The 14,003-nt window shown below is 28.8% G+C and overlaps 1 protein-coding gene and 1 long non-coding RNA gene across 2 annotated transcripts; one reads left to right on the forward strand and one right to left on the reverse strand.

Annotated features, from left to right (window-relative positions):
• Positions 1-1,064: 1,064 nt before the first annotated feature.
• On the reverse strand, positions 1,065-2,035 carry LOC106370356 (protein GLUTAMINE DUMPER 3-like). Its single transcript, XM_013810378.3, has one exon. It carries the CDS (start codon positions 1,794-1,796, stop codon positions 1,353-1,355), a length of 444 nt encoding a protein of 147 aa, XP_013665832.1. The 5' UTR covers positions 1,797-2,035; the 3' UTR covers positions 1,065-1,352.
• Positions 2,036-12,554: 10,519 nt separating this feature from the next.
• On the forward strand, positions 12,555-13,326 carry LOC125579190. Its single transcript, XR_007317197.1, has 2 exons — positions 12,555-12,745; positions 12,824-13,326. It is a non-coding gene; the product is annotated as an uncharacterized LOC125579190 (long non-coding RNA).
• Positions 13,327-14,003: the final 677 nt, after the last annotated feature.

Consider the following 14,003-nt stretch of genomic DNA (forward strand, 5'->3'; position numbering starts at 1 on the left):
GAAGCGGATTTCTCCAGAATCTACATTAAATCAGATTGTCAGGCACTTGTTGCTATTATCTCCTCGAATCATCACCCGATGGATCTCCACAAAATCACTCGGGATATCGAACACTTATTTTTGTCCTTTTATTATATCTCTTTTGCTTTTATTTCCAGAAACTTAAACTTTGTGGCTGACGCTCTAGCGAAATAAGCTCTATACTCTGTTCCCACCAACTAGTTTGCTTGGTTTGGGTTGCCTTCTTTATAATATTTAGTGTTCAAAAAAAAAATCGCAAGAGTTTCAACTGTCACAGCCGAAGCCACAAAGCATCGAGACACAACTTCTTTCAGAATCTAATAACCAATTAAGTGCTATATATTACAAGATGGTTCAGAAACACTGTATCATTTTAACATCTACCCTCAACATGCGTAGATATTAGTTTTTAAGCCAAATATCCTGCTGATACTTTGTGTGTTGGGCCTAGAGTTAAAATCGAATTAAATTTTGTTCCATTTTCAGGTGTGGAACAATTATGATGATGATACTTTTTATTCATCAACATGCGTGAATAATTCACTATTATAGTTTGTAATACAATTTATCTTGATTTGAAAATGCAAACCAATGTACATTTAAAGAAGGCATAGCTTGGAAGTAAAAGAAAGTAGAAACCTAGCTAGGGGGTTAAGACTACAAGATAAGAGATAAGATGGCATAGGAAAAAAGAAACCTAGGGATATTAACGTCTTTCTCAAAATTCATAAATATCTTTTTAGTTTACATATAGAAATATGCTAAAATGAAATAAATTACACAACTAATTAGTAAAGGCTATTGATTGAAGCTAACTGCTTCACCTCGCCGCATCAGAGACACCTATGAGAATTTACTTCAGTCTATACACGTGTTTTTGGTGTTGCCTTCAATTTTCTAACCTGAAGACTCTGCCGAACCACTTGTCACATTAATCCCACGGAAAAACATGAAATAGACTTGACCATAACAGTACATTTTTTATCATATTGTCACACAATTTTATTTTATTTTTACATTTGTAGTTAGAAAAATCACCAACATATAAAATAAAATTTCTATTGAAATTTGAAAGTCTCATGAATTTTACATTTTCCGGAATTTTCCATGATAACTCACAAATAAAAAGGCTATAGACAAATTAATGATGCAAAAGCTTAGATTAAATAAACATTGTTAATCAGAACACAAGCCAAATCCATTTGCCAGACTCATCATGTAGAGCTCTGGCCCGCCCGGTTAACAGAAGCAACCGGGTCAGATGCATACAGGTTCTTCAGAACTGTTCAAAACAGATGATCCTCTGTTTGTTCTTTTACATACTCTGTTTCTCAATGTGTCGCACCGTTAATTTCACTAATCTGCCGCACCACCTGATCATTACCCTCCACGTCATCACCATCTTCATCTTCATCATTGTCACACGTACAGCTTTTTTCTACCGGCGTCGCCAAGTAAGTGGGGTTCACGTCTCCGGCCATAATCACCAAGAACTTCTCCGGAAAAGCTACAGCCTTCACCTCCTTCTCAGGTTTCGCATCTCCGGCTTCAAGATCTCTCTCCCTGCTCTGGTTTTCCTCACCGTCGAGATAACCGGAGAGACGCCAATAAGAGCAAGCGAGGATTAGAAGAGCAAAGGCGATGAGACCAAGCATGGCAGCTAAACCGCCGAAGAGATAAGGAACCGGTGAATGCCACGGCGAGTGAGGTCCTCCCATGGCTGTTCTGTTCCCGTCTACGTTTTCTCTTGGAGCGTAATATTGTCTCCCTTCCATTTTCCTACACCGAGAGAAAGAGAAAGAAAGAACAAAATAAGTGGTTTTGAGATTTTTTTTTTACCTAATAGAAAATGTTTTGGTAAGAGGAGGAGAAATGTGACGAAAGGATTTATAGAATAGAGCAAGCGAGTTAAGGTTGCGGATTGTGTGTGACGTATAATCCATTTTATTATTTTGCGTATTGGATTCTTTTTGGTTCATTAGTTCTTTTTCTTTTCATTTTGAGTGTTTTGGAAGACCACTCTCCCATCCATCTTTATTGTTTTCCATCTTTATTGTTTTATAATAAAAACCATAGAATAGAAATAGACTTTTGTTCCAATGTATTTTTTTTTTATAATAGAGTACTGCTATATTTTTTTATACTAAAATAAGGTTATTTTGTCTTCTATGTTTAAAGATAAAAACTAGCATTGTTACATCTCCAACCCCACTCTATTTTTCCTTCTAAAATAGAGTTTAGAGTAAAAATGTTCCAATGGTATTCTATTTTCTATTCTATAATTGTGTAAACCTATTTTTTACTCTATATATAAAGTAATATTTTTATTTGTTGTTCATCACTCTATTTTTCACTCTAAAATAGAGTACCATTGGAACTACATTCAACTCTATTATAGAATTATTCTATTTAGAGAAAAAAATAGAGTAAATCATTGGAGATGGTCTTGTACAGTTAAAAAAAATATAGCATTATTTAGTAGATAATAAATTTGAGCAAAAACACATCTCTATTTCTATTTACATTTTCTTTATTAAGTATTAAAAAAAGAATTGGGTTGGAGATGTTTTGATATGAAAAAGAAAAAAAAACGAATTCCGTTTACGTTTATCAATCATCATTCATGATGATTGTGTGGAGTCGTGACGTGATAGCTATGCTTTGTATTCTTCCGTCCCGTTTGCTAAAGTAATTGAGGCGATGTAAAAGTATTTATAAACATCAACAAAATTTTATATGAACTCAAGAAGTTTAGATAAAATAAGTTTTGCTATTAAAGGAGATTAATGTTTAATGTATCAGCAAACACTCTTAATCGAGTAGTGATTTTTTCTGTAACATTTGCGATTGTAGAGATTTCAAAATCATTTACAGTTTGTTGGTTTCTAAAACATACAGCTATTTCCTCAGTTTCTAAATTTACTTACATGCTTGAAATATATCACATGTTAATGTATCTTTTTCTAGAGTTATGAAAACATATGATTATAAAAAAAATTCACATCAACAATTAATATATAAAATTATGACATCAAATTATTGACTTCAAGCCCTTTTACAAAAAAAAAAACAAAACTATTGACTTCTTTGTATTTACATTTGTATCCAATAAGAAATATCCATGTGACACCTAAAGTGTATGCAGAGATTCTAATTTTATGCGTATAGATAAGGTTAGGGTATCTCTATCTCCACTCCATATTTTACTCTAAAATTGAAAAAATAGAGTAGGGTTGTATATAGCGAGTCGTCTAGTTATGAGTTTGCATTGGTTAGTTAGCTGATTAGTTGGGACCCAAATTAAGGTGGTGTGTTTCTTAATCAGTATTCCTTACTGCTTTACAGCTTAATTAGTGGATGTTTCCGAAAATATCTTAGTATCAATCATTCTTTTAAAGATAAACAATGGAATTGTAATATAAGTAATCACTAATCGTAACACCTAAACACTGTTATAGATAAATAGAAACCAACCATTCAGATAGTGTCGAATCCACTGAAACAACCTCGAATAAACTATGGCATGACTGTATGCGAATATCTTCTTAGTAGTATGTTATGCTATAATCATCGCACTGTTTAAGCAGCTTAAAATCGATGGATTCTAATTAAAAGGAAATTTTTTTTATCGATGATAGATAACTAGTAATCCTCTGAACTATACATTGATAACATATATGCATGATTCTACAGAAAAGGAAAAGGAAAAACACAATCAAACGAAATAGGGATTAGACCTTGTCTTTTTTTTTTGTTCAAACTGGTTTACATGAAATTAAAGCGGGCTTGCAGTCCATAAAACTTATTTGGCTACAGAATCCGCTATAACATTGTCCAAACTAAAGGATAAACTTAAACGCAATAGACTTAAATGTAGAAAAAACAGAATAGATATCTCGTAAAACTCCAAAGATCTCCAAATTCATTTCCTTCTTGTTGGTTGTTTTGATCAGGACCTGCAAATCGGAGAGCACCAGGATGGAATCAAGACCACGAAAGAGGGCAGAGGTTATGGCAGCACGAACTGCCAAGAATTCCGCCATGAGGCGCGACGATACAAACGGTGCTGTAAACATGATCATCAACAATCCAACCGAGCCCCGCCAATCCCATTGAGGGATTCCACACCGCATCTGTGAACACTAAGAACAGATCGGAGTATGAGGGGATAGGTTCGATTCTGATCAAGGGTTTCTAGTTACGGATTAGACCTTGTCTATAGACCAAACACTCACATGAATTTTTTTGTAGATATTTTTTCTTTAAAAAAAATAAAAGTATATATTTAATAAATACTCCTCCGTTTTCATATTAAGTGTCGTTGTAATGGAATTTTTTCGTTACAAAATAAATTTCGTTTTTGACTTTCAATGCAAAATTTATTAATTTTATTCAGCAATTTATTTTTCTATTGGTTGAAATATGGATATGTATATAGATAATTGAGTTTTTATATAGAAAATATACAAAATTAATTGTTTTTTTTAATTTGTGTGTACAAACTCAAAATGACACTTAAAATGAAACAAATGGAGTATCAACCTAATAAAAGCAAGCCTCAGTTTATTTTATTCAACTGTTATGATTGAAACATTTTAAATGGTTTACTTCAAGCCAGATTAAATTAATCCTAAAAACAAAATGAATGAACGAATCTGTTTTAAATTTATAAATCAAATTGATATAATCTAACAAAGATGATGTGAAATTGAATTCAAACCTTATTAAACTATTTTTGTAATTTCCAAGAACTTGAACTCAAACCTAATTAAAATGTATTTACTTATCGGATAACCATCCAATTTCCCAATTGTATATTTTTGTTATCATAGATCACGTAGAACAAAAAACTTTCTTGATGAAAAACGCATATGGTAGCTCACCCACCACCATTGTATGCTTCAACAAGTGACTATCGGTTTATGATTAAGAAAATCCTATGTAGCAGAATGATCACTCTAACAAGAACATACCTAATATTAAAAAGGAAAAAAGACCATACCAAATTTTACGTTTAAATATTATTTTAGTGTAATTAAATGAATACAATATATAGGTATATACACATTAACAAGGGAAAGTGCAAAACCAAACGGAGAAAGCTGGAAACAACATATCAAACCATATCCCTCAGGGCTCAACTATCTCATCAGTGCTAACTAAATATATAACTTGAAAAATATTGTGAGAAAACTAAAAGGGTCCCCCACATTGTTGCACAGTCTATTTGGATCAAACTTTATTTGTTCAAGTTCCTATCATTTGCTTTTTCCTGTTTAGTCAAACACATTGAGAAAACGATTAGAACAACTGAAAACAACACAACTCAGCCTTTAAAATGTTCATATCTTCTACATCATCAGCTTGTTTCGGTTTTTTTAAATGTTAAAAGCTAGCATTCAAGTTTTACTCAACTCGTTTTAAGACATCATATAATAATGTATATTTTAAGAAAAAATGTTAAACTTTTGTGTGTTTACTGTCTGATACTAAAGTTAAAAAATATCTGACTACATTTGCCGGTACCCAAACAGAATTAGCAACTAGTACCAACTAACAGTAGAAAATTTTAAAAATTTAACAGGAAATTTATTTCCGTTACTCACATTAAAACTTCTCTACCTAAACCAGCATAATCATCAGTGGTTTTTCTATTTTCACATTTAAAAAAATCAAATTCGTCCAATATAAATCATTCAAATGACAAATCAGTAGTTGCAAGCCTTTTTGGATTTTCTATATTTTGATGTTATTCACAGCAAATTCACTCATCTGTTTTTGCTCGAGAAAAAAATACGAACTCTTTTCTATATATTATTTTTATGGTAAATCATGCCTCTATTATGATACTATAATTCTGAAAATAAGTGCTATTTTATTTGTTACGTAGAAAATTTATTCCAAGCCATACATCTTCTTGGGGTCTCCTGGCAGTGAATTTGAAAGGAATGTTTGTTGTGTTTATTCTTGTCGCCGAGCGAAATTTCGTACTATTCGTATGAATAAATATGTAACAGAATAATGATTTGTTGGAAATATTTGAATAGATAATTGACTAAAGGGTCCATTTCTCAGCGTCAGCTTCCACCACTCAGAGGTACACGTCATGGAGAACGTTACTTCCATCTCCAATCACTTAAAATGTTTTGTCCATTCCAATCACTTACGTTACGTCCTCATTTCCACGCTATTGTTCTTTTTATTTAATTTTACCATCAATGATAGAGATTAAGATATACTCCATAGTTATATTTAATGAGTCCACTTATATTGTGTTATTAATCTTCCTCGATTTAATATGTGTCTATATAATGGAACATTTATATATTAAAAAACTTACAAAGCAAACAATGTTCTGACAAAGATTCCAACCAAATCCCACTCCTTCATTAATCTATTGGGATTATTTTCACTACTAATTGCATATGCGAATAAAACCCATAGGTTCTGGAGCATTCATATTAACAGTGTTTAGGAGCATTCATAATTATAAAATAACATATAACTAAGCATATATAAAACAAACGAATTAGGTGGACCAGGGGTCTATGTATTTCATAACCTGAGTTCAGTAAGTGTTCGCCTATTAATTCTGTTATACGTGAATATATATGGAGTCTAAACATCATTAAAACAGAGACGTCTGAAGCGTAGATAATATAGAAAAATAACTTTGGGATATACGAGTTTCTAGTCAATTTGATGGTACGGTAACTGTTCGATACATTACACATATATATTAGGTATCTCCAATGGCACACAAAAATTGTCTCTATATTTCACTCTAAAATAAAAAAATTATATTGTGTGTCATTGGAGATGGTCATATTCCATTTTTCCAGTATTTGTTTTTAGGTTGATAAATGTTTCAGTGCAGAGAACTTTTTTTTTGAAGATGTTAAATTGATTCGAACAAAAAAAATCGTTTTTACATTTACTGTTCATTGTTTTAAGCTTTTGTGTATAAAAATAAAATGTTAGTGAGAACTCTATCATGCGGCTAGCTATCTCGACGGCCCTTTCTGATAGGTGTGTCCGTACATTTCTTTGAAAACTGCAAACCTGTTGCAGACTCTTTTATCAACTAGAGTGATCAGTTGTGGTGTCGGGGCTATTCCATGTTTTTTTGGACTTAGAAAGTCTTTGTAATCCATACGGATATAAAAAATAATAATAATTAGATTTTGATTCGTGCATCCGCACATGTATTTGTTTTTTAATACATTAATATTTTTATATAATTAATGATAAATAAATTAACAATAATTGTAAACATAGATAATTTCAAACACAATAATTGTATAATATTCATTTGTAAAATTAATTTATTTGTTTCAATCGTCATATGTATTTATTTGACATCTCTAGAGTGGGAAACAACATATTGTTTCCTGAGTTTGATGGCGCCTCCACACGAATACTTATAATATTTAAATTATATAACAAAATTATCAAATATATTATGTATAATTTAAAATAAATATATGATGTATAATTTAAAATATAAATTATATTAGATTTTATTAATCTGAAAATCTACCTCAAAATAAGAAATTGATCTAATCTTTCATAGCTTAAATACATATCATTTTAGAATTTATTTAAACACTAAGTCATTCATTCATGCATTATTTATGTATCTTTAAAATCAATATATATATATATATATATATATATTTCTTCTTATATTTAACATTTTTTGAGTTTCATACTTGAATATATATATATATATAGTTAGTTTGTTATTATTTTAAAATTTTGCAAAATAAAATTCAAAAAAAATTAAAACATACATTATAATTAAATAAGAAGAGGCCAATTAATTAAATATAATTGGGTTAGTTTTATTGTTCTGAAAATTTCAACAATTTTGATTAATTTAATTTCAATAAACCAATAAACTAATTTGATAATTTAATCTATTTCCCAGTTTTTTTCATTCATGATAATCATTGATTGTAATGTTAACTTTTAGATTTTGATTTTTTATGTAAATGAAAGATTGCAATCTTCTAAATGTATTTGGTAGCTAAAGATTAGACAATTTTGTATTTTCTTATGGAAACTGTTATTTATTATGTCTTATTTATTAATCTTAGTTATGATTAAGATGAAAAAAAAGTAGTGGCATTATGTGTAATTAAAATTTATTTCAAGGTTTATTTTTATAATAATAATAGTAATAATAATAATAATAATAATAATAATAATAATAATAATAATAATAATAATAATAATAATAATAATAATAATAATAATGTGGGTGAACAACCTCATTTTTCCATCTGGTCCGACAGATTCTCTTATTAGCGCAGGGAATATTAGTAACGTAGTTAACATAATTAACAAAGGATATGGATTTGCTGCTCGCAAGAAAAGGAGAAGATGTGTAATAATATACTTGTTTATCAATAGAAAACAAAAAGATGAATAGCGTGTCCTTCTTTTGAGAGATGAAAGTACAATTATTTGGGAGACATGAATAATTTGATTGTTTTCTTACAAGAAATATAGTCCCACGTCTTAATAATTTGATATCAATCTTTCTAGAACAACTTAATGTTGACCCCCACATGTAATATAATATACACATGTACATATAAAATCTAAGAAGTTGTGTTTCTTTGTTAATCGGTTAATCTACAGCTGTAAGTGAATAGTTGTTGACACAGTTCCAAAACTTCGGAATGTTTTTCGGGAAAATTACATGTTTACCACTTTTTTAGTATCACTTTTCATTTTTATCACCACTAATGAGACATTTTCAAAAATACCTTCTTCATTAAGTGGTAAAAAACTCTTATGCCCTTGCTATTTATATATATAATAAATTATTATTTAAATAAAAAAATAAAAAAATAAAAAACAAAATAAATAAAAAATAAAAAATTAAAAAAATTAAAAAAAAATATTTTTTTATGTTTTCCAATTATACTTTTTCAAATTCGAACTTTTTTACGAAATTTTTTTTTTGAATTTTTTTTTCGAAATTTTAATTTTTTTAAATTTCTTTTTTGAAAAACGAAAATTATGTTTGAAACTATTTTTTTTAAATTTTTTATATATTTTTTTAGTATTTATATATTTATTAGAATTATAAATTTCACATTCCAAAAACCCTACTCCACCCTCAACTTTAAACCATAAGTCTAGATTAGTTAACCTTAAGGGTATAATTGTTTTTTTACCTCTCATTAAAAGTAAGGGTAAGAGTGGTTAGTATAAACATGAAAAGTGGTACTATGAATGTAGTATTTGTGGCAATTTCCCTTGTTTTTCTAGGACGCACAAGTAATCTAAAAGAGAGGAGAATAAAAGTTAAAACACATTAAAAAGAGTCAAATAATAAAAGCTAAGCCAATATAAAGCTAAGTTTAATTTTTGTTATTTTTTTAGCTTTTCTATTGGTAATTTGTTTTAATTATTCAATATATATATATCAGTTTATAAAAAGTATTTGAGATTTATTAGCGTGAAGAAATCGAAAGCGTTAGCTACCAAATTCCGTGATCGAAATTAAAATCTTAGCATATTTATTTGTTTGGTCTTATCTTTTGTTTTTTGACATCTTGTTTGGTCTTATCAAAGCTCACTTTAACTTTCTCATTCAAAAGTTTGTAACGATTTTGAAATAGGCCAATTTAGATAAACCTTCTGATTTCTTGATAGCAATATATATCAATCATTCAGCATGATTAGTTTATATTTAGGCTGATGTATACCATACTTACATCCATTTTTACGCATCAAGAGTCAATATACGAACTCACACGCGATCTTATATTGGCTCCTACAAACCTGCAGGATTATATTCTCGAATCATCAATAGTACTTATTTGGTTGTGATTTGTCTTCGGCTTTGAATCAAGTTTTCTAGACAACCAAGAAGAAAGTTAAAAAAAAAAAAAAAAATTCTGAGTAAAAATAATTTAGCCAACTATTTTATTGACAAGATTATATTAACATATAGTCAAGCGTATGGTTACAAATTAAAAAATTATATTATTGCCAAACCATTGCATATGTTTATCGTTTAAACGATTTTAGGATGTTTTTATATATAAAATACTAGGTGGTTGTCTGCAAATTTGCGGATATAAATATTATATAAAAATAAATATGATGTATACAATGTCATATAGGTTGAAACAATAAAAATATAATTTTTAAATTCAAATAATTTGAAAATCAGTCGTAAAAATTCTATAAAATTGATGTAAAGATAACTGATGAATATTTAGTAATAACAAATGATTGTGAAATTATATATGTAATTATCACATTAAGTTCACCAACACATATTATGCATCTTGTTCGGCCTCTTCTTATTTTTCTCATTATCATCTTGTTTTTTAATTAATTTTTACTAATGTTTTTCTAATTTTTACATATTTTTTTGTCAAATATTTATTCTTTCTCTAAATAATAATACAAAACATAAAATCAATAAACCAAAAATCCATCTTAAATTTTTTTTCAATCATAACATTACTTTATTCACTATATTATTTAACTTATGTGAAAAATATTTTTTAAATCAAAGTTCTCACATGTTCCGTTTAATATAATATGCCATTTCTTCAAAGTATAATTATTTATAAAGCATATATGGACATTATAAAAGATTGATAATTATTATAGATATGACTATATTTTTATATGAATATGAAATCATTATATTGATCTCTATAAATTGTTTTCTATTCATTATTTTATGTAGTATATAAATATAAAAAGAATTGATAAAACATTATTACACTTTCTATAACTTTTAAAATTAAACACCATTAATTATTATTTGTAATATAACTTAGGTTATTTGGAAAGTGATAATAATTAAATTTATACTTAACTTTTATTTTAGATCTAATTTAAATAATTAAAATTATAAAAAAAAATCGTCCATTATATTATTTAGTGTATAAATATAAAAAACAATTTATCAAACATTATAATTCTTTATATAATTTCAACAATTAGTTCCATAAATCATTGTTTTTAATATAATTTAGATTATTTGACCAGTGATATTAATTGGTTCTAGATTTAATTTTTTTTATTTTAAATATAAAATAAAATAAATAAAATTAAAGTTTATCGACCAAGAAAATCATAACAATTTTCTTAAGACTTCACAAATGATCGATATGTACGCAAAAAATACTTAAGTGACTTCTCGTTTAATATATAGGAAAAAAATATTTTTCATAAATGTTTTATAAACTCATATAAATAATTTAAAGTTAAGATGAAATAATTTTGTAAGCCATGATAGATAATTTTATAAATGTTTTATTTTTTTTTATAAATGACTTGTAAGACATATATGGACGCTATAAGACATTAATAATTATTATAATTCGTTATATACAAATATAGTGTTTATATAAGAATATGAAATCATCATATTGATTTCTATAAATTATATTGTACTAATTATTTTATGTAGTATATAAATATAAGAGAATTAATCAAACATTATTACACTTTCTACTATTTTGATAATTAGTTACCATAAATTATTATTTGATTATTATTTGTATATCATTTTGACTATTTGGTAAGTGATATTAATTAGTTCAGACTTAACTTTTATTTTAGATCTAATTAAAAAATATTAAAAATTGAATATCTTTCAACCAATCAAATTATAATAATTTTTCTTAAATTCTCTATCATTGACACATGTGACTTCCCATTTATTATATAGGAGGATTTGTCATTAACAACAGTTACAGACTTACAGTATTATTTAGTATAAGTAACATTTTAATTTGATGTTTGCTCACAAACTAAAGAAAAAAAGGAAATTCTAAAAAAAAAAAAAAGAAGAAGGAAATTCTGGACTCCTTCTCATCCTGTTTTTAGATGAATCAGTTCTGGACGAGATATAGATACAAGACTTAGTCTTAGTTAAGAAAGCATCACTATATGAAAAGAGACGTATGTATACAGATGAAGATATTGGCCACACATGTTATGATGCTATAGGTCGATATGATCTAGGTAGGTTTGATAAGGACTAGTTCAAGACGGGCTATATAATATTTCGGACCTAAAGTCTAGTCTTGGGACTTCAGAACCAAATCAATTAATCAACGATTAATTTTATAAAGCAAAACTAGCCTGTTTGCTGGATCCGATCCAATCTCGGTAATGGAAAGTTTGGAATTTACGCATGGGGGCGGTCCAGACCCCTAACTCTTTTTATAATCGAAAAAGTCATAACGAAGGAAGCATGACATCAAATAATTGAATAGCACTCATCTTTTCATTGGGTGTCTGCCTATCTAGCTAATTCGTGGGTTCCTACTTCCTACCCATAGCCATAGTTAGTAATTAGCATGTATCTCCCCGGGTCATACTTGAATATCACATCATAGAATTACACATTTAAATTCAATATAAGTCCATAAAATGCAAAAATACTTGCTTTAACCCAAACTTTCAAGAAGCCCATCATCGGCTTGGGCCTCCACAAAGCCTATCGGCACAACTAATAGTTAATAATGTGAAGAATTAAGCAGAAGAATAATGAAGTGCCAAGAGATGTGTTTGTTTCGCTTTCTCAAGATAATCTTGTTTGAGATTTTCCAAAACGTTTCTTCCACTTCCATAGCTATGTCGATTCAATTCCTAAACTGTACTAAAATCCAGCAAAACACATGCCTAAAAACCACTCATAATTTTGCAATACCAACTGTTCTATCAGCCCTAAATTCAGGTTTCAAATTCGAAACAGCTCATCATACAGAATGGTCTTGGCCTTAGCTTTGATTTATCAATGAATTTTCATCGACAGGTATTGATGGAGTCAAGTAATGGGATGGTAGGCTAGTCCTTGCGTACAATACAGACTCGAGAGGTGTGCTCAAAGTAGGAGTTTCTTTTAGACGACGGTGATTGCTGGACTGATGTTTTGACGTTGGAAAAAAACAACGTTGGAGGAGTCTTCGGGAATGGAGTTTTCGTATCCCGCAGTTATACAAGCCGGAGAGAGAAATGTTCACGTCCCTTATACATATAACAAGACAGATTTAGGTAAATTAAGACAGGATTATATGAGTTTGTTTCTTTTTTGGTTTTTATTCAATCACTTTGTGTGCTCTCTGCACGGCAGCATGTCGTGCTCAAGACTGCGATTCCGAGGCCATACTGGGAACACGGTAAACTATAAGGAGGACACGAGGACGTAGATTAAGTACGAACTAACTTTAGTTAAGTAGCAAATTGGGTCGAGTTTGTGTATGAACCATGGATGTGGAATGTAACATTTTTCTTAGGGAAGAACAAAGATTGTTTCTCTTTCGTGTCTTGTAAGTTACGGGTTGATTGATTCTTGAGCCTTTAATTGCGCTCCTAGTTGTTTAGTTGCTGAATATTATTGAGAAAATATTTATTTTTAAAAATCATATAAGCTAGAATATTACTTTACATTTTCCATTTCTATATATTATAAGAATATTTTTATTCTGTTTAGAAAATTTATAAAAAAGAAATATAAGTAAGAAATAAATTCTGAATGCTTTAAGATTTAATATTAAACATATACAGATAATTAGTTCTATACTTATATATATTATATATAGACTTAACTTAAATATACTTCTATTTTTTATAATTTCTCCTGAAGTAGAAAACGTTCCAGTTGCTCTTTAATACCTTCTTTCAAAAAGCTTTCTGCTTCAGCGGTTAATGTCTTGGTAGACTATGGTCCAAAAATAATAATGGAAGGAAATACTTCATTGTCGGTATAGTTGAGTTGTATTAAATTTGATTGAAGGAATTCATTTATTTTTAATAACAGATAATAACTAAAAAGTGACAGACCATATCGATCTCCAACTTCCAAATTAGGAAGATATCATTAATTATCATCTGTCTGTCTTCTGTAGCATTCGCATTACGTATCTGTAATGTGAACAGATGATTAAAAACGCCATTAGAAAATGTACGATGATCCTTAATCTCCTCCAGGGAAT

Source organism: Brassica napus, chromosome A10 (assembly GCF_020379485.1).
Source record: "Brassica napus cultivar Da-Ae chromosome A10, Da-Ae, whole genome shotgun sequence".
In the NCBI taxonomy this organism is placed as follows: domain Eukaryota; kingdom Viridiplantae; phylum Streptophyta; class Magnoliopsida; order Brassicales; family Brassicaceae; genus Brassica; species Brassica napus.

Excerpts from the sequence above, each read along its gene's own strand:
- LOC106370356 (XM_013810378.3), bottom strand. The coding sequence starts at position 1,796 with ATGGAAGGGAGACAATATTACGCTCCAAGAGAAAACGTAGACGGGAAC.